The sequence below is a fragment of the Oncorhynchus clarkii genome, chromosome 2, assembly GCF_045791955.1.
Source record: "Oncorhynchus clarkii lewisi isolate Uvic-CL-2024 chromosome 2, UVic_Ocla_1.0, whole genome shotgun sequence".
Lineage (NCBI taxonomy): Eukaryota > Metazoa > Chordata > Actinopteri > Salmoniformes > Salmonidae > Oncorhynchus > Oncorhynchus clarkii.
In genome coordinates, this window is record NC_092148.1 from 12,291,581 (window position 1) to 12,316,096 (window position 24,516).

At 44.0% G+C, this 24,516-nt stretch overlaps 2 protein-coding genes across 6 annotated transcripts; one reads left to right on the forward strand and one right to left on the reverse strand.

Moving 5' to 3' along the window:
• Positions 1-417: 417 nt before the first annotated feature.
• LOC139421524 (folliculin-like) lies at positions 418-14,535 on the reverse strand. 3 transcript variants are annotated; one of them, XM_071172523.1, is made up of 13 exons: positions 14,239-14,532; positions 13,006-13,132; positions 12,638-12,896; positions 12,309-12,455; positions 7,202-7,423; positions 6,828-6,994; positions 6,585-6,676; positions 2,825-2,988; positions 2,497-2,610; positions 2,276-2,399; positions 1,926-2,054; positions 1,547-1,649; positions 418-1,236 (listed from the first exon to the last, which is right to left on the reverse strand). In XM_071172523.1, the coding sequence occupies exons 3-13, from the start codon at positions 12,839-12,841 to the stop codon at positions 1,029-1,031; spliced, it is 1,674 nt and encodes a 557-aa protein (XP_071028624.1). In that variant the 5' UTR covers positions 12,842-12,896; positions 13,006-13,132; positions 14,239-14,532; the 3' UTR covers positions 418-1,028. The 3 variants fall into 3 exon arrangements, with proteins under 3 accessions (XP_071028624.1, XP_071028607.1, XP_071028615.1); XM_071172506.1 differs by having other exon boundaries at positions 12,638-12,841; positions 14,239-14,302; XM_071172514.1 differs by lacking the exon at positions 13,006-13,132 and having other exon boundaries at positions 12,638-12,841; positions 14,239-14,535.
• Positions 14,536-14,542: 7 nt separating this feature from the next.
• Positions 14,543-24,379, forward strand: LOC139421512 (leukocyte receptor cluster member 9-like). 3 transcript variants are annotated; one of them, XM_071172493.1, is made up of 7 exons: positions 14,772-14,868; positions 15,211-15,363; positions 20,122-20,203; positions 20,933-21,063; positions 21,170-21,499; positions 22,136-23,061; positions 23,443-24,379. In XM_071172493.1, exons 2-7 carry the CDS (start codon positions 15,222-15,224, stop codon positions 23,473-23,475), a joined length of 1,644 nt encoding a protein of 547 aa, XP_071028594.1. In that variant the 5' UTR covers positions 14,772-14,868; positions 15,211-15,221; the 3' UTR covers positions 23,476-24,379. The 3 variants fall into 3 exon arrangements, with proteins under 3 accessions (XP_071028583.1, XP_071028594.1, XP_071028578.1); XM_071172482.1 differs by lacking the exons at positions 14,772-14,868; positions 23,443-24,379 and adding an exon at positions 14,543-14,605 and having other exon boundaries at positions 22,136-23,413; XM_071172477.1 differs by lacking the exon at positions 23,443-24,379 and having other exon boundaries at positions 22,136-23,413.
• Positions 24,380-24,516: the final 137 nt, after the last annotated feature.

Sequence of the window (24,516 nt, forward strand, 5' to 3'; positions counted from 1 at the left end):
GATTTTACAAGTCTGCAGACTTCAGCAAAAGCCTTCTGAAAGGGATCAAATAACTGCGAAAACACAAAAAGCTTTGCAGTTATTTAGTTTTAATAATGAGTTACTAGCTCGTTAGTGAAGAAGCCCCCTGCTGATGTGGTAGTATAGAACACAATGATATGTTGAGGGACTGAGATCTCATTATGCAAGGGTTTTTATGTTGCGTGTCACCCGAAGACCTAGAACTGTTGTTTTACACCAATTGAGGTCTCTTGGCTGACAGCCACTCATTGTAAAAAAAAGCATGTGAGAGGGAACTGGCAAAGGACACACGTTTTTTTCCCCCTCCACTCTTTTTCCTTCTCCCTTCTTTCTTAGATTTAATGATTCTCCACAAGATGGTGCCAGTTGGGAAAAAGGATGAATGCCACACCAATATTTCAGTTTCAGCTCAAGCAGTTATTTTATTTGAATATCTCTGTACAATGTGTTAACAAAACTATTGAAACTTTTATAATAATTTAGACATAACATTGTGGACAGTGTTCCTATAATAATTCCCATTTGATTACTAAACAAAAGACACAAATGACTTATTACGTAATGTATCTGAATTAATTATTCATTTAAAACCGACCCATGGAGTGGATTTTTGTTCTTTATGGTGAAGGATGGGTTTTAATCAAGTCAGCACCTGGACACAAACATATCCTTCAGTCTATCTGTCATTACTCACTCATTCACACTCGTTTTCTTTCCCTTTCTCTCTGTCTGTCCAAATACAGTAGTAGATGCACGCAGAGGGTGCTGGGAGGAGCTATAGGACGGGCTCATTGTAATGGCTGGAAAGGTATAAATGGAACGGTGTCAAACACATCAAACATATGGAAATCACGTTTGATTCCGTTCCATTTATTCCATTCCAGCCATTACAATGAGCCCACCCTCCTATACCTCCTCCCACCAGCCTCCTATACTGAGATACAGTATATTTCACTCCAGCTGTATGGTCTCTCCCGCTACCGCTCATATTCTCCTCCACTGCTCTCTCACTGGCTAAGGGGCCTCTCCCCTCCTCTGACAGCGGTCATCAGATGGCTCTTGTAGGTTTTGCTGAGTCCTGTCATCCAGAACTTGAGCAGCCTGACGTTGTCCTCCTCCCCAGGCCCCGTGGCACCCAGCAGGGCCAACACCTTCTGGGTGTCCTCCCTCCCACGCCCATCTACCTTTGAGAACTTAAACAGCACCTTCACTTTACTAAGGAATTGAAGGGATAGAGGGGGGGGGGTTAAGGGGAGGGGTATGGATAGAAGTGGGAGGGAGAGGAGTTATTGGAATTTCCCAATGATTCTGGACTACATTAAGCATTCCACATCATCCTGTACTGCACAGCCAATGTAACCAGGCTGGGGCTTTGGGGGGTTTCATAGGGGGACTTGTTTGACTCTTTAATGCCCCACTATCTACAGTTGCATACCTACATAACTCTGTTTAGAAAAAGCCAAAGAAATGAAACTTCAAAGTTGAGGGAAATTCCCTGCTTATCAGAGGGGTTGTTGTTACTCACTTCATCCACTCCTCCTTCAGACACAGCAGACAGTGAGAGACCACGTCCACTGACAGGTTCTCATTGGACAACGCCACCTCCATCTTATTCAACAACGTGGGACCTGAGAGAGGGGTGGGGGGAAGAGAGAGAGAGAGGACGGGAGGGAAGGATAGAGAGCAAGGGAGGGAGAGTGATAGGGGTGACGAGAGACAGGGAGAGATGCAGGTCAATAGATTGAAACTGGAAAGTTAATGGAGGGAAATTTCACACAACTAATTGTCTTTGACCTTTGCCATGATTGTTAACAACTAGAGGTGCCTTGAAGAAGACATGTATAATGTATACCTTCATGTTGACGATGTATATAGTATATTGTCCAGATGGGGTCTATCCTCACCTTTATCTGTAGGCTGTGAGTTGGTACTGCTGATGTTGAACTGATAGAGTGAGAGGATGTCTTCACCACAAGCAGCAGAGTACAGAGAGCCCCTCTCCAGACTGACCACATCCACCAACACTGAGAACTCTGGGAAGGGACACAGCAAGATGGACATATTTTATGGATATTTTAGGATTCAAAACCTTATGAAAACATTTTATTTGTAAATTGTTCTGTTCGCACTTATAACTAATATCATTATCATACAGTATTTTATTATTAGCATATTACTATCATATGTAATAGTGATTATAAGCAGACCTCCAAATAAAGCAGTAACCACAGTGATGTATTCTGGGTTTGTGTACCTGAGGAGCTGACGTGTGTGGGGATGGGCACGTCAGGGCTGAGGCCCAGGAAGTTACATCGGTATGCTTCCTCATACTGGGCGCTGTACGTCACAGAGCGGACACAGCCCACCGGGAGCAAGGCCTGATGGGACATATACCAAACCATGTGATTAGCGATGAATGTTAGGAGGAATATTCTTTAAAGGGGGATACAATGAGTAAACTTTTGATTGGCTGACCTTCAGCATGGTGAATGCTGAATGGATGAGCCCTGGGTCAGCCCCTCTCAATATGACCTGATTTCCCATGAGCACATGCCATGCTAGCTGGCGGAAATTAGTGGTCCCGAGCACCTGCGTACCAATCAGATAACAGATATCATCACAAGGAAACAGACAAGAAATGCATTCACAAAATAAGACGATATTGGTTTCCCTTTTTAACCAATTGGCTCACAAAGTTTATTTTTTTTAAACCAAGTGGTTAACAGAATTAAGTATGGCGTATGATGTGCTAGAAATGAAAGTGTTCATGATGTGGTAGGGAGAAAGGCACACCAATGTTTACCTGTCTTAAATGTCTCAAGGACCTGAACTTTGGACCAGGATACCCCTCTGCTTTCCCCTCGTCAAACAAGAAGTCTCTGTACAGCTCGCTTTCCGATTGGTGGCACTGGGGTCTAGACCCGCCCCCTTCTGCTCCTTCCCAGCAACTCATTTCCTCCTCTTGCTCTGAGAAGACAACAGGACATTGTTAAAAAGACATACAAAACACCCAATGTCGGGACTAATTCCCAGAGATATACTGTATATATACTGTTATTTTATTTACATTTATTTAGCCAGGATAGTAAACAAAGTAACAATTGCAACTATTTTCCTGATTGGAAGTATTCAAGTGTCATAGTGACTTGCAATATCAGAGCTGAACAGGGGGAGCAATGGAAAAAACTTTAGTACCAAAAATGGTAATCAGAATAGAATGTGTGTGATATGGTTGAGTGAGTCACATCGTCGCTCTCTGTCCTCGTGGTCTAACCGTGTTAATCACACGTTTACTGTAGACACAGACTCCTGTTCCACTCTGACACACTGGGCAAACACATGACTTCTCATGATAATGCTGTCAGGAACGCTTTACCCAGATATCAGATCACAATATTTTTATTCACTTCTTTTAACTTGAGCCATATGGGATAATATGTCTCTCTGACTAGTTTAAAACTGGTCTCACGGTGTCTCCCACCTCTAGAGTTATCCTGTCTGTCTGCATGTCTGTCTTTCTAAGAACACCAGTGTGTACCCGTCTACCCGTTTAACATTCGGGCTACCTGTCTGTCTCTCTATGAGCACCAGCACATACCGGTCTGTCTCTCTATGAGCACCTGTGCGCACTTGTCTGTCTCTCTATGAGCACCTGTGCGCACTTGTCTGTCTCTCTATAAGCACCCGTGCGCACCTGTCTGTCTCTCTATGAGCACTAGTGTGTACTTGTCTGTCTCTCTATGAACACCTGTCTGTCTCTCTATGAGCACCTGTCTGTCTCTCTATGAGCACCCGTGCGCACCTGTCTGTCTCTCTATGAGCACTAGTGTGTACTTGTCTGTCTCTCTATGAGCATTTGTCTGTCTCTCTATGAGCACCTGTCTATCTCTCTATGAGCACCTGTCTGTCTCTCTATGAGCACCTGTCTGTCTCTCTATGAGCACCTGTCTGTCTCTCTATGAGCACCCGTGCGCACCTGTCTGTCTCTCTATGAGCACCCGTGTGCACTTGTCTGTCTCTCTATGAGCACCTGTGCACACCGGTCTGTCTCTCTATAAGCACCAGCACATACCTGTCTGTCTCTCTATGAGCACCTGTGCGCACTTGTCTGTCTCGCTATGAGCACCTGCGCGCACTTGTCTGTCTCTCTATAAACACCCGTGCGCACCTGTCTGTCTCTCTATGAGCACCTGTCTGTCTCTCTATGAGCACCCATGTGTACCTTTCTGTCTCTCTATACAGTGCCTTGCGAAAGTATTCGGCCCCCTTGAACTTTGCGACCTTTTGCCACATTTCAGGCTTCAAACATAAAGATATAAAACTGTATTTTTTTGTGAAGAATCAACAAGTGGGACACAATCATGAAGTGGAACGACATTTATTGGATATTTCAAACTTTTTTTAACAAATCAAAAACTGAAAAATTGGGCGTGCAAAATTATTCAGCCCCTTTACTTTCAGTGCAGCAAACTCTCTCCAGAAGTTCAGTGAGGATCTCTGAATGATCCAATGTTGACCTAAATGACTAATGATGATAAATACAATCCACCTGTGTGTAATCAAGTCTCCGTATAAATGCACCTGCACTGTGATAGTCTCAGAGGTCCGTCAAAAGCGCAGAGAGCATCATGAAGAACAAAGAACACACCAGGCAGGTCCGAGATACTGTTGTGAAGAAGTTTAAAGCCGGATTTGGATACAAAAAGATTTCCCAAGCTTTAAACATCCCAAGGAGCACTGTGCAAGCGATAATATTGAAATGGAAGGAGTATCAGACCACTGCAAATCTACCAAGACCTGGCCGTCCCTCTAAACTTTCAGCTCATACAAGGAGAAGACTGATCAGAGATGCAGCCAAGAGGCCCATGATCACTCTGGATGAACTGCAGAGATCTACAGCTGAGGTGGGAGACTCTGTCCATAGGACAACAATCAGTCGTATATTGCACAAATCTGGCCTTTATGGAAGAGTGGCAAGAAGAAAGCCATTTCTTAAAGATATCCATAAAAAGTGTAGTTTAAAGTTTGCCACAAGCCACCTGGAAGACACACCAAACATGTGGAAGAAGGTGCTCTGGTCAGATGAAACCAAAATTGAACTTTTTGGCAACAATGCAAAACGTTATGTTTGGCGTAAAAGCAACACAGCTGAACACACCATTCCCTCTGTCAAACATGGTGGTGGCAGCATCATGGTTTGGGCCTGCTTTTCTTCAGCAGGGACAGGGAAGATGGTTAAAATTGATGGGAAGATGGATGGAGCCAAATACAGGACCATTCCGGAAGAAAACCTGATGGAGTCTGCAAAAGACCTGAGACTGGGACGGAGATTTGTCTTCCAACAAGACAATGATCCAAAACATAAAGCAAAACTTACAATGGAATGGTTCAAAAATAAACATATCCAGGTGTTAGAATGGCCAAGTCAAAGTCCAGACCTGAATCCAATCGAGAATCTGTGGAAAGAACTGAAAACTGCTGTTTACAAATGCTCTCCATCCAACCTCACTGAGCTCGAGCTGTTTTGCAAGGAGGAATAGGAAAAAACTTCAGTCTCTCGATGTGCAAAACTGATAGAGACATACCCCAAGCGACTTACAGCTGTAATCGCAGCAAAAGGTGGCGCTACAAAGTATTAACTTAAGGGGGCTGAATCATTTTGCACGCCCAATTTTTCAGTTTTTGATTTGTTAAAAAAGTTTGAAATATCCAATAAATGTCGTTCCACTTCATGATTGTGTCCCACTTGTTGTTGATTCTTCACAAAAAAATACAGTTTTATATCTTTATGTTTGAAGCCTGAAATGTGACAAAAGGTCGCAAAGTTCAAGGGGGGCGAATACTTTCGCAAGGCACTGTAAGCACCCGTGTGCACCTGTCTGTCTCTCTATGAGCACCTGTGAGCACCTGTCTGTCTCTCTATGAGCACCTGTGCCCACTTGTCTGTCTCTCTATGAGCACCCATGTGTACCTGTCTGTCTCTCTATAAGCACCCGTGGGCACCTGTCTGTCTCTCTATGAGCACCTGTGAGCACCTGTGTCTCTCTATGAGCACCTGTGCCCACTTGTCTGTCTCCCTAAAAGCACCCGTGCACACCTGTCTGTCTCTCTATGAGCACCTGTCTGTCTCTCTATGAGCACTAGTGTGTACCTGTCTGTCTCTCTATGAGCACCTGTCTGTCTCTTTATGAGCACCTGTGCGCATTTGTCTGTCTCTCTATGAGCACCTGTGCGCACTTGTCTGTCTATGAGCACCTGTGCGCACTTGTCTGTCTCTCTATGAGCATCTGTGCGCACTTGTCTGTCTCTCTATGAGCACCTGTGTGCACCTGTCTGTCTCTCTATGAGCACCTGTGCGCACTTGTCTGTCTCTCTGAGCACTTGTCTGTCTCTCTATGAGCACCCGTCTGTCTCTCTATGAGCACCCGTGCGCACCTGTCTGTCTCTCTATGAGCACCCGTGCGCACCTGTCTGTTTCTCTATGAGCACCCGTGCGCACCTGTCTGTCTCTCTATGAGCACCCGTGCGCACCTGTCTGTCTCTCTATGAGCACCCGTGCGTACCGGTCTGTCTCTCTATAAGAACCAGTGTGTCCTCTGTGGGAGCTCCCTCCAGCAGCTTCTCTGTCAGACGACTACCACAGGCCTTCAGTAACCTGCAGTAGAGGAGAAAAACACAAGAGAGTGTATCAAACAACTGGGATAGACAGATAGAACACTGCCCGACCACCCCTGATGTTGACTGTATGTCTGCTATTGTTTAGATTAGTAACCTTAGTGATCGTTAGCGACAGTTAGCCGTCTCACCAGCTGAAGGAGGAGTGTAGGCTGGCCCAGAGTTTGGTGTGCTGGGTGAGGGAGGGCAGGGAGCGGGCCGCGTTACCACTCCTCTGGTGGGGGAAGACAGCAGGAGAGAACACACTGTTCATCCTCACCGCCCTCTGAGGACACACACACTGCTCACTGTCAAACACCTGTAGAGGATAGGGGGAGGGGGGAGAAATAAGAGGGAGAGAAGTCAAACATTGCCCGCCTTTTCTGTCTGGTAGTAAGAGTTAGTGTTCATGTTTATTTGTCTTATGTTTTATGTTCACGTTATGAATAGTAAGTGTGTTTTAATGTGTGTGTATATATCTATGTCCCATACATTTAACATGGTGTGTTAGTTTGTGTGTCCTTACCTTCAGTGCTGTGCTCTGTAGACTCTGTATAGTGAGTCTGAGGTGGCGCAGCAGGAAGGGCCAGGAGTTGATGAGGTAGATCCTGTCCATGGCTACCATGACGATACTGTACCACCGCTGAAAGCCCCGGGCCAGGCTGTCCTTGATGAAGAACGTGTGAGAGAACACAAAACCATGCTGCTCATCCCCAAAGAAGATAGGACCCTCACGACCTGGACACACCTAGAGAGGCAGGGAGGGAGAGAGGCAGATGAGAGAGGGAGGGTACTGAGGGGATTACAGACATTAGGAACAGAGCAAATGGAATGGCATCAAACACCTGGAAATCATGTTTGATGTATTTGATACCATTCCACTGTTATGACATTGGCCTGGGGGTAGGTTTATGACAGTCATAAATACCTCTTTCCTCCTTTTTCCTCTCTCTACCCTACTGATGTTACATTTGCAAAACCCTTGGTTAACATAGAGATTCTGGGAACATCAGAAGGTGGGGGGGAAATGAACTGTATTCTGGTAATCCGACCAATTGAATATATGCGATGGTACTTAATGAATATGATGTCAGTTCGGTCGTCATCTGAGACATTCCCATCAATGATAAGATGACAAACTCTACAGTGGAAAGTCTACACATCAGAGTTATCGGATTCACATGGAATTGTTGTTCAATTCAAATGTTTGAATATGAAATTATTTGTGATGGGATGAAATGTGATTTTAGCTTCTAAAATGTGAGATTTGGGTTTTCATAAGATAGGGCTCTGCTCAATCAGTGGCCCACCCCTGTGAAGGGACATAAAACTTTTCAAACACACCCTCCTCTCCCTTCCTATATAAGCCATTGACAACAATATAAGAGAGAACTGACTGACATCGGACCGTCGTCCTCGGAACTCAACGACTAGGAGGTATCACTTCTGTAGTGAATAAGAGTTAAAAATTCATACCATTCGCAACCAAAGCTCACGCTGATGTTGGCTTCGTTCTGTAGTTATTATTTGAACCATTCTGACATCGGACCGTCGTCCTCACATCCTCGGAACAGGAGGTTACATTGACCGTCGTCCTCCTGTTCCGAGGATGTGAGGACGACGGTCCGATGTCAGAATGGTTCAGATAATAACTACAGAACGAAGCCAACATTAGCGCGAGCTTTGGTTGCGAATGGTATGAATTTTTAACTCTTATTCACTACAGAAGTGATACCACCTAGTCGTTGAGTTAGCAACAGCCGCTGCAAACGAGGGTTAGGAAGGAACAGACAGAGTATCCTGTCTATCACACAACGATGTTACTACAACGTATCCAATTGACAACCAGAGATATTCTTCAAAGGACAAAGGACTCGGTTGGGCAACACGGCCTTCCATCTACCACCAACCTGTCACGCCCTGACCTTAGTATTCTTTGTTTTCTTTATTGTTTTGGTTAGGTCAGGTCAGGTCAGGGTGTGACATGGGTGATGTATGTGTTTTTGTACTGTCTAGGGGTTTTGTAGGTTTATGGGGTTGTTTACCATCTAGGTGTTTATGTATGTCTATGGTTGCCTAGATTGGTTCTCAATCAGAGGCAGCTGTTTATCGTTGTCTCTGATTGGGAACCATATTTAGGCAGCCATCTTCTTTGGGTATTTCATGGGTTATTGTCTATGTCTAGTTGCCTGTGTCTGCACATTTATATTATAGCGTCACGTTCGTTTTGTTATTTTGTTTAGTGTCCGTCTTTATTAAAAGTAACATGTATTCATATCACGCTGCGCCTTGGTCTCCTCCATTCAACGAACGTGACACAACCTACTGAAGCGCAGCTCAGAGTAAATATTTATTGCATTTTCCTTTTCCAAATGGGCGGTAATTTAGAATGCATAAGATACTGTATTTACGACAGCACAGCTTCGCCCTTTGTTCCTCAGTATTCCCGCTCTTTCACTCAAACCCAGACCCTTTTCTTTTGTGTAACAAGCTGTCATTTCTGTTCCGCCCGCTAGAAACGTTTTCCTTTATGACGTAATTTGTAATCAAGTTACGATTTAAGTATGTGTAATTCTGTGTGATTAGTTAGGTATTAGTAAATAATTAAACCCAATTTTGTATTGCTGATTCAACTAGTTAGCCAGGGTTCGTGCAGATAACTAAGAATTTACAACTTTCAGATGAGACTGAATTAAGATGATGATTAATATTGACTGCTATAGATGTAAAATATTACTAGGTCTTTAAGAGTTTATTCGGAAGATAACAGCTCTATAAATATTATTTTGTGGTGCCCGACTCTCTAGTTAAATACATTTACATGATTAGCTCAATCAGGTAATATTAATTATGGAGAAATTATTTTATAGAATAGAATGTCATATCACTTAATCCGGCAGAGCCAAAGACATGACACCACTAACCCCGCTCCCGTCATTACCACAAGCCCGTTCTCCCCAATTAAGGTGCTACCAACCTCCTGTGATATCTATTTATCTATCTATCAGGGGTCTCCAACAGGTAGATCACGCAGTAGCTCTGAAAGTACATGCAATTGAGTGGCTGGTAGATTTTATAATGTGATAACCATCTCGTGGGTTGATAGAAACACTTCCCCCAAAACCTTCTCAATTAAATGTTAACTGCAAAGTAGGCTTACTTGGCAGAAGTATATCATTTGTATCTATTATTTGCTAACTTTGCCATGAAATGAGCAGCAGCAGCGCAGAACCATCGCTAGACCGGCACATTCCTCACTCCCTAGATACACGATTAAAAGGGCCAGAGGCACAAGGTGGAACTACACTCCAAAATAATTAGTTTTTGTTTTCTTCCAGACCCCCCCAAAATTGTCTTCTGCTGTGATTTAGGCATTAACATGGATTCAGCACCTCCAATTTCATTGTTTCTCTATGAACAATTGTAATTTTCAGAGTGAAAATTCAAACTGAGAACATAATTTGGGAATATACAGTTGGAAGTCAGAAGTTTACATACACCTTAGCCAAATACATTTAAACTCAGTTTTTCACAATTCCTGACATTAAATCCTAGTAAAGATTCCCTGTCTTCGGTCAGTTATGATCCCCACTTTATTTGAAGAATGTGAAATGTCAAAATAAGATTTTTTTTATTTCAGCTTTTATTTCATCACATTCCCAGTGGGTCAGAAGTTTACAAACTCAATTAGTATTTGGTAGCATTGCCTTTAAATAGATTAACTTGGGCCAAACGTTTCAGGTAGACTTCCACAAGCTTCCCACAGTAAGTTGGGTGAATTTTGGCCCATTCCTCCTGACAGAGCTGGTGTAACTGAGTCAGGTTTGTAGGCCTCCTTGCTCGCACACGGTTTTTCAGTTCTGCCCACAAATTTTCTATAGGATTGAGGTCAGGGCTTTGTGATGGCCACTCCAATACCTTGACTTTGTTGTCCTTAAGCCATTTTGCCACAACTTTGGAAGTATGCTTGGGTTCATTGTCCATTTGGAAGACACATCTGCGACCAAGCTTAAACTTCCTGACTGATGTCTTGCTTCAATATATCCACATAATTTTCCATCCTCATGATGCCACCTATTATGTGAAGTGCACCAGTCCCTCCTGCAGCAAAGCACCCAAACCACATGATGCTGCCACCCCTGTGCTTCACAGTTGGGGTGGTGTTCTTCGGCATGCAAGCCTCCTCCTTTTTCCTCCAGACATAACGATGGTCATAATGGCCAAACAGTTATATTTTTGTTTCATCAGACCAGAGGACATTTCTCCAAAAAGTATGATCTTTGTCCCCATATGCAGTTGTAAACCGTAGTCTGGCTTTATGGCGGTTTTGGAGCAGTGGCTTCTTCCTTGCTGAGCGGCCTTTCAGGTTAGGTCGATATATGACTCGTTTTACTGTGAATATAGATACTTTTGTACCCGTTTCCTCCAGCATCTTTGCAAGGTCCTTTGCTGCTGTTCTGGGATTTATTTGCACTTTTCGCACCAAAGTATGTTAATCTCTAGGAGACAGAACGCATCTCCTTCCTGAGTGGTATGACTACTGCATGGTCCCATGGTGTTTATACTATTGTTTGTACAGATGAACGTGGTAGCGTCAGGCGTTTGGAAATTGCTCCCAGGGACCAGACTTGTGGAGGTCTCCAATTTTTTTTCTGAGGTATTGGCTGATTTCTTTTGATTTTCCCATGATGTCAAGCAAAGAGGCACTGAGTTTGAAGGTAGGCCTTGAAATACATCCACAGGTACACCTCCAATTGACTCAAATGATGTCAATTAGCCCATCAGAAGCTTCTAAAGCCATGACATAATTTTCTGGAATTTTCCAAGCTGTTTAAAGGCACAGTCAGCTTAGTGTATGTAAACTTCTAACCCACTGGAATTGTGATACAGTGAATTATAAGTGAAATAATCTGTCTGAAAACAATTGTTGGAAAAATGACTTGTGTCATGCACAAAGTAGATGTCCTAACCGACTTGCCAAAACTATAGTTTGTTAACAAGAAATTTGTGGAGTGGTTGAAAAACGAGTTTAAATGACTCCAACCTAAGTGTATGTAAACTTCCGACTTCAACTCAATATAAAATATTTGATAGGGCCCCTCTTAGAATTGTTTAACCATTATTTTACCAGGTATATTGACAGAACTGTGCACTACTTGCCATTGTACACTAAGGATCCAGGGAAGAGTTGCAGAGTAGAGAAGAATGTGCCTATTTGAAAGCTTGAACAAAAACTTAGCTTGCGATTAAAAAAAAAAAAATTTAAAAAAAAATGTTTTAAGTAGCTCTCACGCTAGAAAAGGTTGAAGACCCCTGATATATATTGTTCCATACACCAGATAGCTGCAGTGAAATATCTTGTTTTATAGGATCAACCATAGTACAGCCATAGTACAGCACCCCTGGTGAAAATTTGGGTTTAATGCCTTGCTCAAGGGCACATTGACAGATTTTTCAGCTTGTCGGCTTGGGTATTGGACCCAGCAACCTTGTCGTTACTGGCCTAATGCTCTAACCGCCAGGTTACCTGCCACCCTTAACTAAAGGCTTATGTATTGACAAACAGTTATGAGTCTTAATGCAAGAAAAATGGCAACACGCACACATACACACACGAACACACAGGTGGTTACCTCACAGCTGAGGCTGCGTACGCAGGCCTGGCGGACCACACTGAAGAGCTGGGGTTGTCTGGGTTGTTGGTGGCTGAGGAACCGGATGCCTGTCTCACTGTCCATGCTGACGAAGCCAGGGTGAGACGCTGGGAGAGACCGGCAGCCCTGACAAAGAGATGGGGAGAGACAGGGAGTGAATGAGAGAGAGTGAGTGAGTGAGTGAGAAGGGAAGAGCGGGAGAGAACGAGATGGCCAGAAAGAATAGTTATTAGACAAAACAAATTAGTCAATGTCATTTCTATTCTGTCTGTTCAGCCCTTCACTCATCTCACACATCTCCCACTCACCTCGCACACGTCTCCTCTCTGTGTAGCTGAGCTGTTTGCCCTCATGGTGAGTCCCTCTCCCTCTCTGTCCGACTCTCTGTCCCCGGGTATGGGGGCGCCAGCCTGGGAGGGTGTGGGGGACGGGGGGTGCAGAGCCTCGGTGCAGAACAGGGTCCGGGGGCCATGGAGCTCACAGAAATGACAGAGAGCTACCAGAGCATTCATCTGAAGGGGGAGAGAACAGGGCCGGCCCTCCCGTTAGGCAGGATCAGGCGGCCGCCTACAGTGGCAGATTGACGAGGGCGTATTTTAAGCTAAACTGACCAAGATGTACCAACAACACATAAAACGTCACATAATTCTGCCCAAAATGAATGACAATTTCTCACCCTTTGGCACATGGGCTATTCAGTTGAATGCCGATGCCGCCATGTGATAAGCAGTGCTCACTTTGCCAAAAGCAGGGAAGCTAAATATTTTTCTTGTCTCTCCAGGGTGCTGTTGGAGAGATGGGTGCTGTTGGCACCACCAACATTCAGTCAAAAACATAATCTAACATAAATCATGTAGCCTATAGAAAAGGTAGAAATAGTATATGGCCTTTTCTGTAGAATACAGGCTGGAGTAGAGATCAAATTTATGACAATGTCATGAGACACACTTTACACCATGCACGTTTCTCTGAATCAAATAGCATAACCTAAATTGCGCCCAATCAACAACAAAAAAAAGTGCATCGAATATGGCACATTAACAAACATATCTTTAAAAAACCTCTTAAAGATTAGCCCCTTTTAAAAATGTCGCCTAAAATGACGTACCCAAATCTAACTGCATGTAGCTCAGGCCCTGAAGCAAGGATATGCATATTATTGTTACCATCTAAAAGGAAACACTTTGAAGTGTATGGAAAGGTGAAGGGAATGTAGTAGAATATAACACAATAGATCTGGTAAAAGATAATACAAAGAAAAAAAAGTTATTTTGTATTTGTTTTGTTTTGTACCATCAATTCGACAATTTGTTTTGCCTGGCCTATTGCGGCAGAACGGCCAGCGCCTGGCCCGGGAGAGAAGGGCCAACACCTGGCACGGGAGAGATGACTGGTGATCAGAGGTGCGTTATTGTCAATGCTTTGTCTTTGGATTCAGTGTAAACATTGATGTTGTAATGAAACAGCAGGGAGCAGGTCTCGAACCCTCGGCCTTCTAGCCCGAGGTCCAACGCGCTATCGACTGCGCTGCAAAAGCATGCTCGTGCGGCAGGGTCGATTTCCGCGCTTATAAACCCAGGGTCGTTACACTACTCCCTCCTTTCAAAGAGCCTCGCGCTAGCTTGCGACTCTACGTCTTAGAGGAACGCGCTCACCGGCCAAGCACACGCACTGTCGTGGATGCAAGGTCCGATCACTTCTGACACCAGTGTAATGAAACAGCAGGGAGCAGGTCTCGAACCCTCGACCTTCGAGGTCCGGCGCGCTATCGACTGTGCCGCAAAAGCATGCTCGTGTGGCAGAGTCGATTTCCGCGCTTATAAACCCTTTCTGTGTAATCAAATGTAATTGCTGGGGAAAGTTTCCTACAACCTTTCTAAATGGAAACCTATAAGTTAAGCACACTTACCTTGATTAAAGCAGCGTGAACAATCACTGCAACAAATTACAGGCGATCATATTGCATCAAAACATCACAAAATGACATTACTGACAAGCTAACCCCTAGCACAGCACGAACCAATGTCTCGAAAATAGATCATGATCATTTTTCTTAAAAGCATGGGAAATAAATCGCCAATGCACACGCAAGTTCTAATTTCTAGTTAATTCCCAAAGTAGTCTTGTTGCTGTATTAGCTTTTGTTTATACTTTTTCACTGCTCTGATACGCTCGCTCTCTAGGTTCGTGGTAGTCGTCATGTGACGAGGAGAGTCACGCGCTTTGGATCCAGGAGGACCGCACAGATGACTCACAGTTTTGGTATACTCTCTTCGGTAAGAAATTATAACAAACTATTGTCAATTTATAAACGGCCTAGAATATAAAATATTATAGCATCAATTGTTTTGAGGATTTGAATGATTATTTAAACGAAGAGAAGAAAGCCTGTTCTCATCACTGAGGTACAGAGACCTAGACCTACATTTCCCACAAGCCCCCTCAGTACAAACATAACAAAGGTCAAAGTACACATTTACGGTAGCTTCAGACAGAATCTGTGATATATTTGTTCATAAGTCAGAGGGTGTACATTCAGGTAACTAACAACAATAATGTATCATAATGCATATATTATACAGTACTACATTATCGTTTTATTCATGTTTAACATGTTGGTTGCATTGTATAACTTGTTATCTTGACTCTTGGGTGTGTTGTAGCTACATCCTCATTAGGGCAGGCTACCTCTCAGTTCTCCTTAGCTTAGGTAGCTACTATAGCTACACTGCACAACTTACCTCTAAATATATAGCTACTATATTTACAAAATCTATTATTGCTTAATTTATTGATTTATTAACTGGTTGTGCTTGTATTGCCATGTTAACAGTGAGAAACAGAGTTAACACTTTTGTATAATAATCGTTTACACCCACAGGTTGATTGACTATGGCGTCAGAGGAGACATGTGTGCCTTTGGACTCAGCTGAGAACCTGGAGGACAGGAGAGCACAGGAGCATAGAGCTACAGAGGGGCCAAAGACAGAGGTCCCAGCCAGTCCCAGCCAAGATGGACCTCAGGTGACGGCAGGTAATGTTTTGTCATTCAGTTGGATTCTGTGTGCACTGCTGGTAGGTGTAGACATATGAGATGTAGGCCTAACTAGGGCATATACACTTCTTTAGAGGCAGAGCAGAAATGACAGTGAAAGAGAACGTTCATATTTTGAAAATTACACAACACTGAAGTTTATCAAGGTATGATCAAAATATGAAGGACCGTTTTTAATATCGAGGTACTGAGGAAGTTGGGTGTTCACCAGTCGAGGCTGGTGGGAGGAACTATATGAGGACAGGCTCATTGTAATGGCTTGAATGGAATACATGGAACGGAGTCAAACGTGGTTTTCATATGTGCGATGTGCTTTATATCGTTCCAGCCTTTTCAATGTGACCATCCTCCTATAGCTCCTCCCACCAGCCTCCACTGGTGTTCCCCCCATCCTCATTTTCTCTGAAGGAAGTCTGGGTTTGCCTGTTCCACAGAAATTCCACACTGTTTGTACCTTAAGCTACACTCGCAATAACATCTGCATGTGACCAATACGATTTGATTTGTGTTGTTAGGTTCTAATTCTCAGAGTAAATAACTCATCGGACACCATGAAAGCTTAACCAAGTTTATTTCTTCCCAGAGGATCAATACAGCTGCATTAGACAAAACATGATTCTACCAACACAAGTATATATTCTCCAATTTAGGCACTCCTCCTTCTCTCTAATCCTTACATCTTTTATGGTTCGACAGGAAGACGAAGTGATAGGGTAATAAACCACTGTTTCTCTCTTAAGGGGATCTGATCTGACCTCAGCCCCCTTGATGCCTAATCCAAAGATCTCCACCCGTATCCCCTATAGCAATCCTGTGACTTACTCCTGTCCACCCAACACATTCCAAAGCCATCTGGCTCCGACAGATAACCATTAACTTCTGATGTAAAAACCAGTCTCCATCACTCCTCAGATACTATACTTCTGAGTATAACAATGTTCCAAGTTTAACCCAGAATCTAACAGTGTATTCATCAGACAGTATGATCTCTCTGAGATGTGCTTGTATTATTTACCTGTTATTACTTTTCTATTATCTCTCTATTTTCTTTCTCTCTGCATTGTTGGGAAGGGCCTATAAGTAAACATTTCACTGTTAGTCTACACCTGTTGTTTACCAAGCAAGGGATTAATAACATTGGATTTGATATTTGGGAGAAAGCAGTGTTTTTCCCACTTGTTACTCCCCCACTCTCTCTGAAAGCTCCTGGTAGAAGTTGTTCTGAAGCACAGATCGAGTACCAGCTCACTGTCTCTAACTTCTAAGGAAAACACAGAACTAACCTAGGTCAGTGTCTAGGGCTGAGTTCTTCCTACTCCTACTTTTGGGAAAGGGAGAAACCAACCAAACTGTCTGTGTACCCCCTCTAGTGTCATTAGGTTGCAAGCCAAGTCAGTCCAGTCCAAATGTTGTCAGTGCCAAGAATGGATGGAATTACACGTGCAATGTTTTATGCACTATCATACTTCTTATGGGAAACCCCTCCTAAGGACAAAATATGTGCCTTACACACAAGTAATACTGCAGATGTGTGTCATATACGATGTAACATTCATGTTGGGAAATCAGTGACTGCTAATACGTTGGGAGATTTAAGGAATAGAAAGGCAATAATGCACCTGTCAATCTCGTTCCAGGAGGAACAAGTGTCTGCAGGTTTTCACTCCTCCCTTGTTGATGAATTAAGGTCACTGATTAGTAAGAAACTCCCCCTCACCCTGTTGTCTAGGTATTAATTGAAAGGAAAAACCAAGAACCAGCAGACACTAGGTACTCCATGGTTTGAGTTTGACACCCCTGACATAATGACTCCTGGTTGTCCTAATCAGAAGTTGCACAAAAACAGGCTCATTAAATCCTCAACTATGACATCATTCAAGGTATGTGATTTAGATTAGATATCACTCCCATCAGTTTTCAGAAATATAATTGTATTAAGAGTTTTCATTGGTAGTTATATAGTTTTATTGGGCCTATGATTTTAATTGATTCCCCTCACATAAGGAAGAGCAGGAAGCCACTGTTGGCGTTGAGGTTATCTGAATCATCATACAGCCCCGTGCCCGAGGGGAGACTCATGTAGACCACATCCACCTGCAGCTCTAGAGTCACTGAATTTACCACACATCTACCATTTCCACCAGGACTGTGTGCATAATTAAACAAGATTCTCTTGTCATTCTTGTATATGTAAACACCAATGTCTCCTGGGCTAGGGGCAGTGAATCTGATTTGGTTGACTTTTATCACTTATATCTGCATCAGAGCAGAAACTGATCCAGGAAGAGATTAGCAATTTCCATCAGCACTCAGTAACATTAGCTGGCCCAGAATGTACTCTCATGTCCATACATGTAGGTAGTTGTAGCTTTTACCTGTAAGTGAGTTGTAGGCCTTTCCGATTTGTTGGGGAAGACTTTACTGTAGACCAGTGGGATGTCAGCATTGAAGGGTCCTATCCTCCCAGAGTCAGTCAAAGCAGCATAGAATGCCACTTTTTTGCCTGTCTGTGAATATAGTTTAATGTATGTTATTTCACATTATATGATATAGTATACACAGCAATCCTTCACCTGGGAAGATAATGTCAATGTGGCGCAGTGACTACATTTGTGTGTTTTCTAACCTTCAGCTCCTCCACCTCTCTCACTGGCACTCAGTGTGGCCTCCTGGGCTAGAGAGACATTTCAGAGCAAATATGAACTCTTCAATGATCTACTGGGGAATAATAATAATAATAATAATTTTCAGCTCTTTTAATATTTGTTTTGGAGACTGCAATAACATACAGAACAAGTCTTAGTGACTCCACTCTCTGGTTCACCACCTCTCCTTTCAGCTCCTTCACCTGGCTGTCACTAGCTGTCACTCTGGCCCCCATGTTCTTCAGCTCCACTCTCTGTTCCACCACCATGTTCCTCAGCTCCACTCTCTGTTCCACCACCATGTTCCTCAGCTCCACTCTCTGTTCCACCACCATGTTCCTCAGCTCCACTCTCTGTTCCACCACCATGTTCCTCAGATCCACTCTCTGTTCCACCATCATGGTCAGGTTGGCTGGTCTGGCAGGTTGCGTGTCTGGGGCTCATTTCGGGGTCATCGTGTCCTTGTTGAGTGATGTCATTCTCCCTGACTGCTCCAATCTCTCCATGAGCCCATGAACTAATCTAGTCTACTGGGCTCAGCGACGCCCCCCCCCCCCCTTCTTTTCAGTATGTACACACTGGTCTTGGTGGACCAATACATGGGAATTTAAAATGTGTTCTCAATGTAAAACTAGGTAAATCCAAGGACACTGATGTCATGACGTTGGCCTGGGGTAAGTTTATGACAGTCATAAATACCAATTTTCCCTCTTTCTACCCTACTGATGTTACATTTGCAAAACCCTTGGTTAACATAGAGATTCTGGGACATCAGAAGGTGGGGGAAAATGAACTATATTCTGGTAATCCGACCAATTGAATATATGCGGTGGTACTTAATGAATATGATGTCAGTTCGGTTGTCATCTGAGACATTCTCATCAATGATAAGATGACATAAAGTTTACACATCAGAGTTATCGGATTCACATGGAATTGTTGTTCAATTCAAATGTTTGAATATGAAATGATTCGTGATGGGATGAAATGTGATTTTAGCTTCTAAAATGTGAGATTTGGGTTTTCATAAGATAGGGGCTCTGCTCAATCAGTGGCCCACCCCTGTGAAGGGACATGGGCTATAAAACTTTTCAAACACGCCCTCCTCTCCCTTCCCATATAAAGCCTTGACGACAATGTAACCTCCTGTTCCGAGGATGTGAGGACGACGGTCCGATGTCAGAATGGTTCAAATAATAACTACAGAACGAAGCCAACATCAGCGTGAGCTTTGGTTGCGAATGGTATGAATTTTTAACTCTTATTCACTACAGAAGTGATACCTCCTAGTCGTTGAGTTAGCAACAGCCGCTGCAAACAAGGTTTAGAAAGGAACAGACAGAGTATCCCGTCTACAGCGACGTTACTACAACGTATTCAATTTACCAGCAGAGACATTCTTCAAAGGACAAAGGACTCGGTTGGGCAACACGGCCTTCCATCTACCACCAACCTACCTTTACGATAGCACAGCTTCGCCCTTTGTTCCTCAGTCTTCCCGCTCTTTCACTCAAATCCAGACCTTTTCTTTTGTGTAACAAGCTGTCATATCTGTTCCGCCCGTTAGGGACGTTTTCCTTTATGACATAATTTGTAATCAAGTTATGATTTAATTATGTGTAATTCTGTGTGATTAGTTAGGTATTTAGTAAATAAATAATTAAACACAATTTTGCATTGCTCATTCAACTTGTTAGCCAGGGTTCGTGCAGATAACCAAGAATTTACAACTTTCAGATGAGACTGAATTAAGATGACGATTAATATTGACTGCTATTGATGTAAAATATTACTAGGTCTTTAAGAGATTATTCGGAAGATAACAGCTCTATAAATATTCTTTCCTGGTACCCCGACTCTCTAGTTAAATACATTTACATGATTAGCTTAATCAGGTAATATTAATTAATTATTTTATAGAATAGCATGTCATATCACTTAATCCGGCATAGCCAAAGACACGACACTGATAACACAGAGAACACTGGGAAGGACAAACTACCATACAGATATTATATGTTGTTTTGTAACTGACTTTGGGTGAGACGGGCTGCTAAATAACTGCCCCCCTCCTCTCTCTCTGATGTTCCAGGCCAGGAGGAGGGAGCAGGTGTCTGTCAGTTCTTCCTGTTGGGAAAGTGTCGTTTTGGAAACAGGTGTCGTCGATCTCACAGGTCTGTAGCTAACACGATCACCACCAAAAACTACGGCAGGGCAATGGCTAAGTAACATTGCATTTTGACTTTTGATGGTGCCATGATGCCATTGTTACTGTGATGTCTAAACATGCATTCACACTCATGCAATTTTTTTAAAGCATGATTTAAATTGTCTGATGCATAATGTTTGTGCAGCCCTCGAACAACTGAAAATGCCCAGGGGTTAGGGGCTAATATTTACTCACAGTTCAGTCTATTTCAGACTTCTAACCACTTGAACAACTAAATAAGGCTGAAAGACAGAAATCTTCAAAGCATTTAGCTGCCAGCCCTAAACAGATGGCCCTCAGAATCTGAGTCCTCCCTCTCATCACTAATCCTTCTGCCTGGCGACAGTGGAATCTTCAGAAGAAGACATTGTTTTTCCTCCTGTGAGAAGCAGCATCTGTGGTATTGGCTCTGTCTGCCCTCACAGCAAACAGAGCCTCTGAACCAAGTGGTAATCAAGTCATGTAGCACAGTATAAATATAATAGATAGGTAGTTAACTCCATAGGATAAGAAAGTGAAGAGGTAGAATAGCAGAGTTAAATTAATGTATCTGTTTAGACATCTAGATAAACTTCTTAAAATACATCCATCTGAAGGTCACTGTCCTATCAGTATGAGGAAGACCTAACAGGTTAGCTCTTACATTGACCAGAGTGATGAATACAATCCCTCTTTCTCCTTCCCTCTTTCTCAGCACTCCAACATTAGACGACCCAGAGGCTGTTATAGACCAGGAAAACAGGAAGGAGGGAGAAAAAGAGGGAACACTCAAGAAGAAAGCAATAGGGAATAAAACAAACCAGCCAAAAGACACAGAGGGAAAAGGTACAATTTCCCTCCATTAAATCTAACTGAAAATATGAGAACCCACTAAAATACCTGTTTACTGCAAACTAAGTATAACTAACTAACAAAGTGTTTCTCCCATCAGGATCAACCAAGAAGCCCCGCATGCGTACAGCTGATGACGTCATCTCTCGGATCCTGTGGGACCCGTCGGTGGAGCCGGCGGACTTTGTGGTGGGGTACGTGGACCGCTTCCTTGGGGTGCTGGAGCGGCCCTTCTCTGAGTTCAACTGGGACACCGACCCCTGCGATTGTGACTACTCCTCTGAGCTAGCCCTGCCCAGACACAGGATTCAGTACTTCACCCATAGAGGGCGCAGAGTGTGGGACCGCAACAACAGGACTGACAGGGTGTTTGGATCCACTGGACAGTGTCTGGCGCCCCCCTTTGGACAGGAGGAGGAGCAAGAGCAGGGTAAGAGAGGGCGAGGAGGAAGCAAGGGCGAGGGAGGGTGGAAGGTAGGGCGAGGGAGGAAGGTAGGGAGAGAGGGCGAGGGAGGAAGGTAGGGAGAGAGGGCGAGGGAGGAAGGTAGGGAGAGAGGGCGAGGGAGGAAGGTAGGGAGAGAGGGCGAGGGAGGAAGGTAGGGAGAGAGGGCGAGGGAGGAAGGTAGGGAGAGAGGGCGAGGGAGGAAGGTAGGGAGAGAGGGCGAGGGAGGAAGGTAGGGAGAGAGGGCGAGGGAGGAAGGTAGGGAGAGAGGGCGAGGGAGGAAGGTAGGGAGAGAGGGCGAGGGAGGAAGGTAGGGAGGGAGGGCGAGGGAGGAAGGTAGGGAGGGAGGGCGAGGGAGGAAGGTAGGGAGGGAGGGCGAGGGAGGAAGGTAGGGAGGAAGGTAGGGAGAGGGAGGGAGGACTGTAGGGAGAGAGGGTGAGAGGACGAGGGAGGGAGGGAGGACTGTAGGGAGAGGAAGGGAGGGTGAGGAAGGTAAAGAGAGGGAGGGATTTCCACAGCTCTAGAACCTGGATTAACATACTGTTCTACTTCACTTTGCTAGTCTATAACATGTTTTTGTCATAATGTTTGGTTAACCTTCAAAATCTGCTTGTTTATTGTCAGGGACAGGGACACAAGATGTTGAACAACAAGACCCAAAAAACGACCACCGTGAATCAAGAGAAGAACAAGATGGAGTCATCACTACAGGGGAGGGAGAAGAAAGTGACGAGTCCCTGATAAAACAGGATGTTGAAAACGGACACTTGGAGGAAAGAAATCAGAGCAAGACAAGTGTTCAGATGCCTGAGTCGACCAGACCAGGCACAGGAAGTACTTCACTGAACCAACAGGAAGCAGGAAGAGAATCAGAACCCTTGGAAGAGGAAGTTGGGAAGGATTCCGTTTTAGTCGTCATAGCAGACCAGATGTCTCTATCCCAGAGAGAAAGCGAGAGCAGGGGGGATGAAGGTGAGAAGGAGGAAGAATGGAAAGATTACTGGGATGGAGAGAAAGGCCCAGACCTAGCCCAGTGTCCATCTGTGCCTGTGGAGCAGAGAACAGAGAGGGGTGGAGGCCGGCCTTCCAAACGTAAGCCCACCCACTTCATCACCTTCCGGGCCAACACTCCCGCCATCCTCTCCTCCTTCCAGCACCTTCAGGAGGAGCTCACCTCCCTCCTCCCCTCATCCGCCCCTCATTGGTTGCCCCCCTCCTCCCTCCACGTCACCCTGTGTCTCCTGGTCCTCCCCGGCCCAGCCGAGGTCACTGCCGCTGGGGAGATGCTCCAAAGCTTCGCCTACCTGGACCGCAACCCCCCTGTGGCCGTCTCCTTCCCCCTGAAACTGAAGCACTTTGGTGGGAAGGTTCTCTACCTGAGCCCCCAGCCTCAGCCCCACCTCCAGCAGCTAAATGCTGGCCTACAGGAGGCCTTCAGAGAGCAGGGCTGGCTGCACAGGGACTCCTTCAACCCACGCTACCATCTCACCCTGGCCAAGGTGAAGGACCGGGAGGAGGCGAGGGTGTTTGAGGGGGTGGGGGAGCTGAAGGTGGGTAAGGGGGTGAATTTTGGGCGACTGCCTATAAATAGGCTACACCTGTGTAGCATGGGGATGACTGGGGATGGGTTTTATGAGACACTGTGTGTGGTCAATCTCCGGTGAGATGTAGGTTTGTGTTTGTTTAGGTATGGAGGTGCTATTTTACAAAGCACAGAACCCACATTTCCACACCTCAGTCTCAATAATTTTACATTTAAAGGTGCAATATGCAGAAATCGCTCCGCCATTTCCTGGTTGCTGAAATTCAAGTTTGCCTAAGTTCAGTTTGTGACAAAACAAGCAATCATTGCTGGTTTTGTGTAGAGAGTTATTGTACCATCTAAACCGCTGTGAAATATCTTTTCAATAACCAAAATATTGTATTTTCAGCTTTCTGAAGATGGTGTACAAAACCGGAAGTAAAAGACACAACAATGAAACTTAAGAACGGGAAGCATAGAAATAGCACTCAGAACAGATCTACCACTTCTTAGACTTCTTAGATTTCAATGACAATGACAGATCTATAACTCACATTTCTATGTGAATTTGGTCCGCTTCCTAAAAGTTTCGTATTGCAGCTTGAGAATTACTCCATTGATTAAAATATGAAATCCCAATGTTCCTGAAGTGCCTCTATCTGCTACGGACCATGATGAAGTAGCTGTAATTGTAACGACTAATTTACTGTACCATGTTGTTTTAAGAAGAAAAATGCTATTGCAAACTCTTTGCAATAAGGAATTGAGACCAAAAGCTCAAGAGAAGTTTCAAGTGTTTATTACCAAGAGAATCCCCATCCATCTTCTGTTCTGGGCCTGACCCTGCTCTCTGATCCTAGGCAATTTCCTGTTATCTGATTAGGTCAAAAACCTTTCTAAATGAGCATACACACAGTTTCATGGCCTGAACTCTATTAATCCTCACACTAATCATTCACTACACAGGATATAAACAAACTACAGTTTAATTTGAAACATGTTACATTTTAATAGAATCCACCAATGTCTATAGCTTTCACAGGGAGGAACACCCACATTACATTTCATTTAGCAGACTTTATTACTGATGTAATAATGTAATGTATTTAATATAATAATGGCTGAAATATTATCTTTCCATCATGGTAACTGCATCTCAACCAATCAACTCTTACTTTGTGGCTACAGAGATGATTTTATAATTGTAATATGAATATTTTAATATAATCCAACAGAAACCCACTGATCGCTGCTACGTTGATCATGTAAAATGTCTGCTTTTACAAAGAATTATGACCTTTTGGATTTGGATTGCCAAGGACATTAAATATTGAACTTGTAATTTTTGTGAATGTCTGAGTGGTGATATTTCTGTGTAACAGAAGAGGGATGGAGGGAGGATAGAGAGAGGGATAGAGAGCTGGATGGAGAGAGGGATGGACAAAGAAGCGAGAGGGATGGGGGAGAGGGAGGGATGGGGAGA

What these genes read in the sequence shown, in the direction of transcription:
- LOC139421512 (XM_071172482.1), top strand. Translation starts at nt 15,222, where the DNA reads ATGGCGTCAGAGGAGACATGTGTGCCTTTGGACTCAGCTGAGAACCTG. An exon ending in TGGACCTCAGGTGACGGCAG is followed by an intron (nt 15,364 to 20,121) that starts GTAATGTTTTGT and finishes CTGATGTTCCAG; the next exon opens with GCCAGGAGGAGGGAGCAGGT. An exon ending in AAAAGACACAGAGGGAAAAG is followed by an intron (nt 21,064 to 21,169) that starts GTACAATTTCCC and finishes TTCTCCCATCAG; the next exon opens with GATCAACCAAGAAGCCCCGC.
- LOC139421524 (XM_071172506.1), bottom strand. An exon ending in TACAGAGCACAGCACTGAAG is followed by an intron (nt 6,995 to 7,201) that starts GTAAGGACACAC and finishes TATCCTCTACAG; the next exon opens with GTGTTTGACAGTGAGCAGTG. An exon ending in CTCACAGCCTACAGATAAAG is followed by an intron (nt 1,650 to 1,925) that starts GTGAGGATAGAC and finishes CCCCTCTCTCAG; the next exon opens with GTCCCACGTTGTTGAATAAG.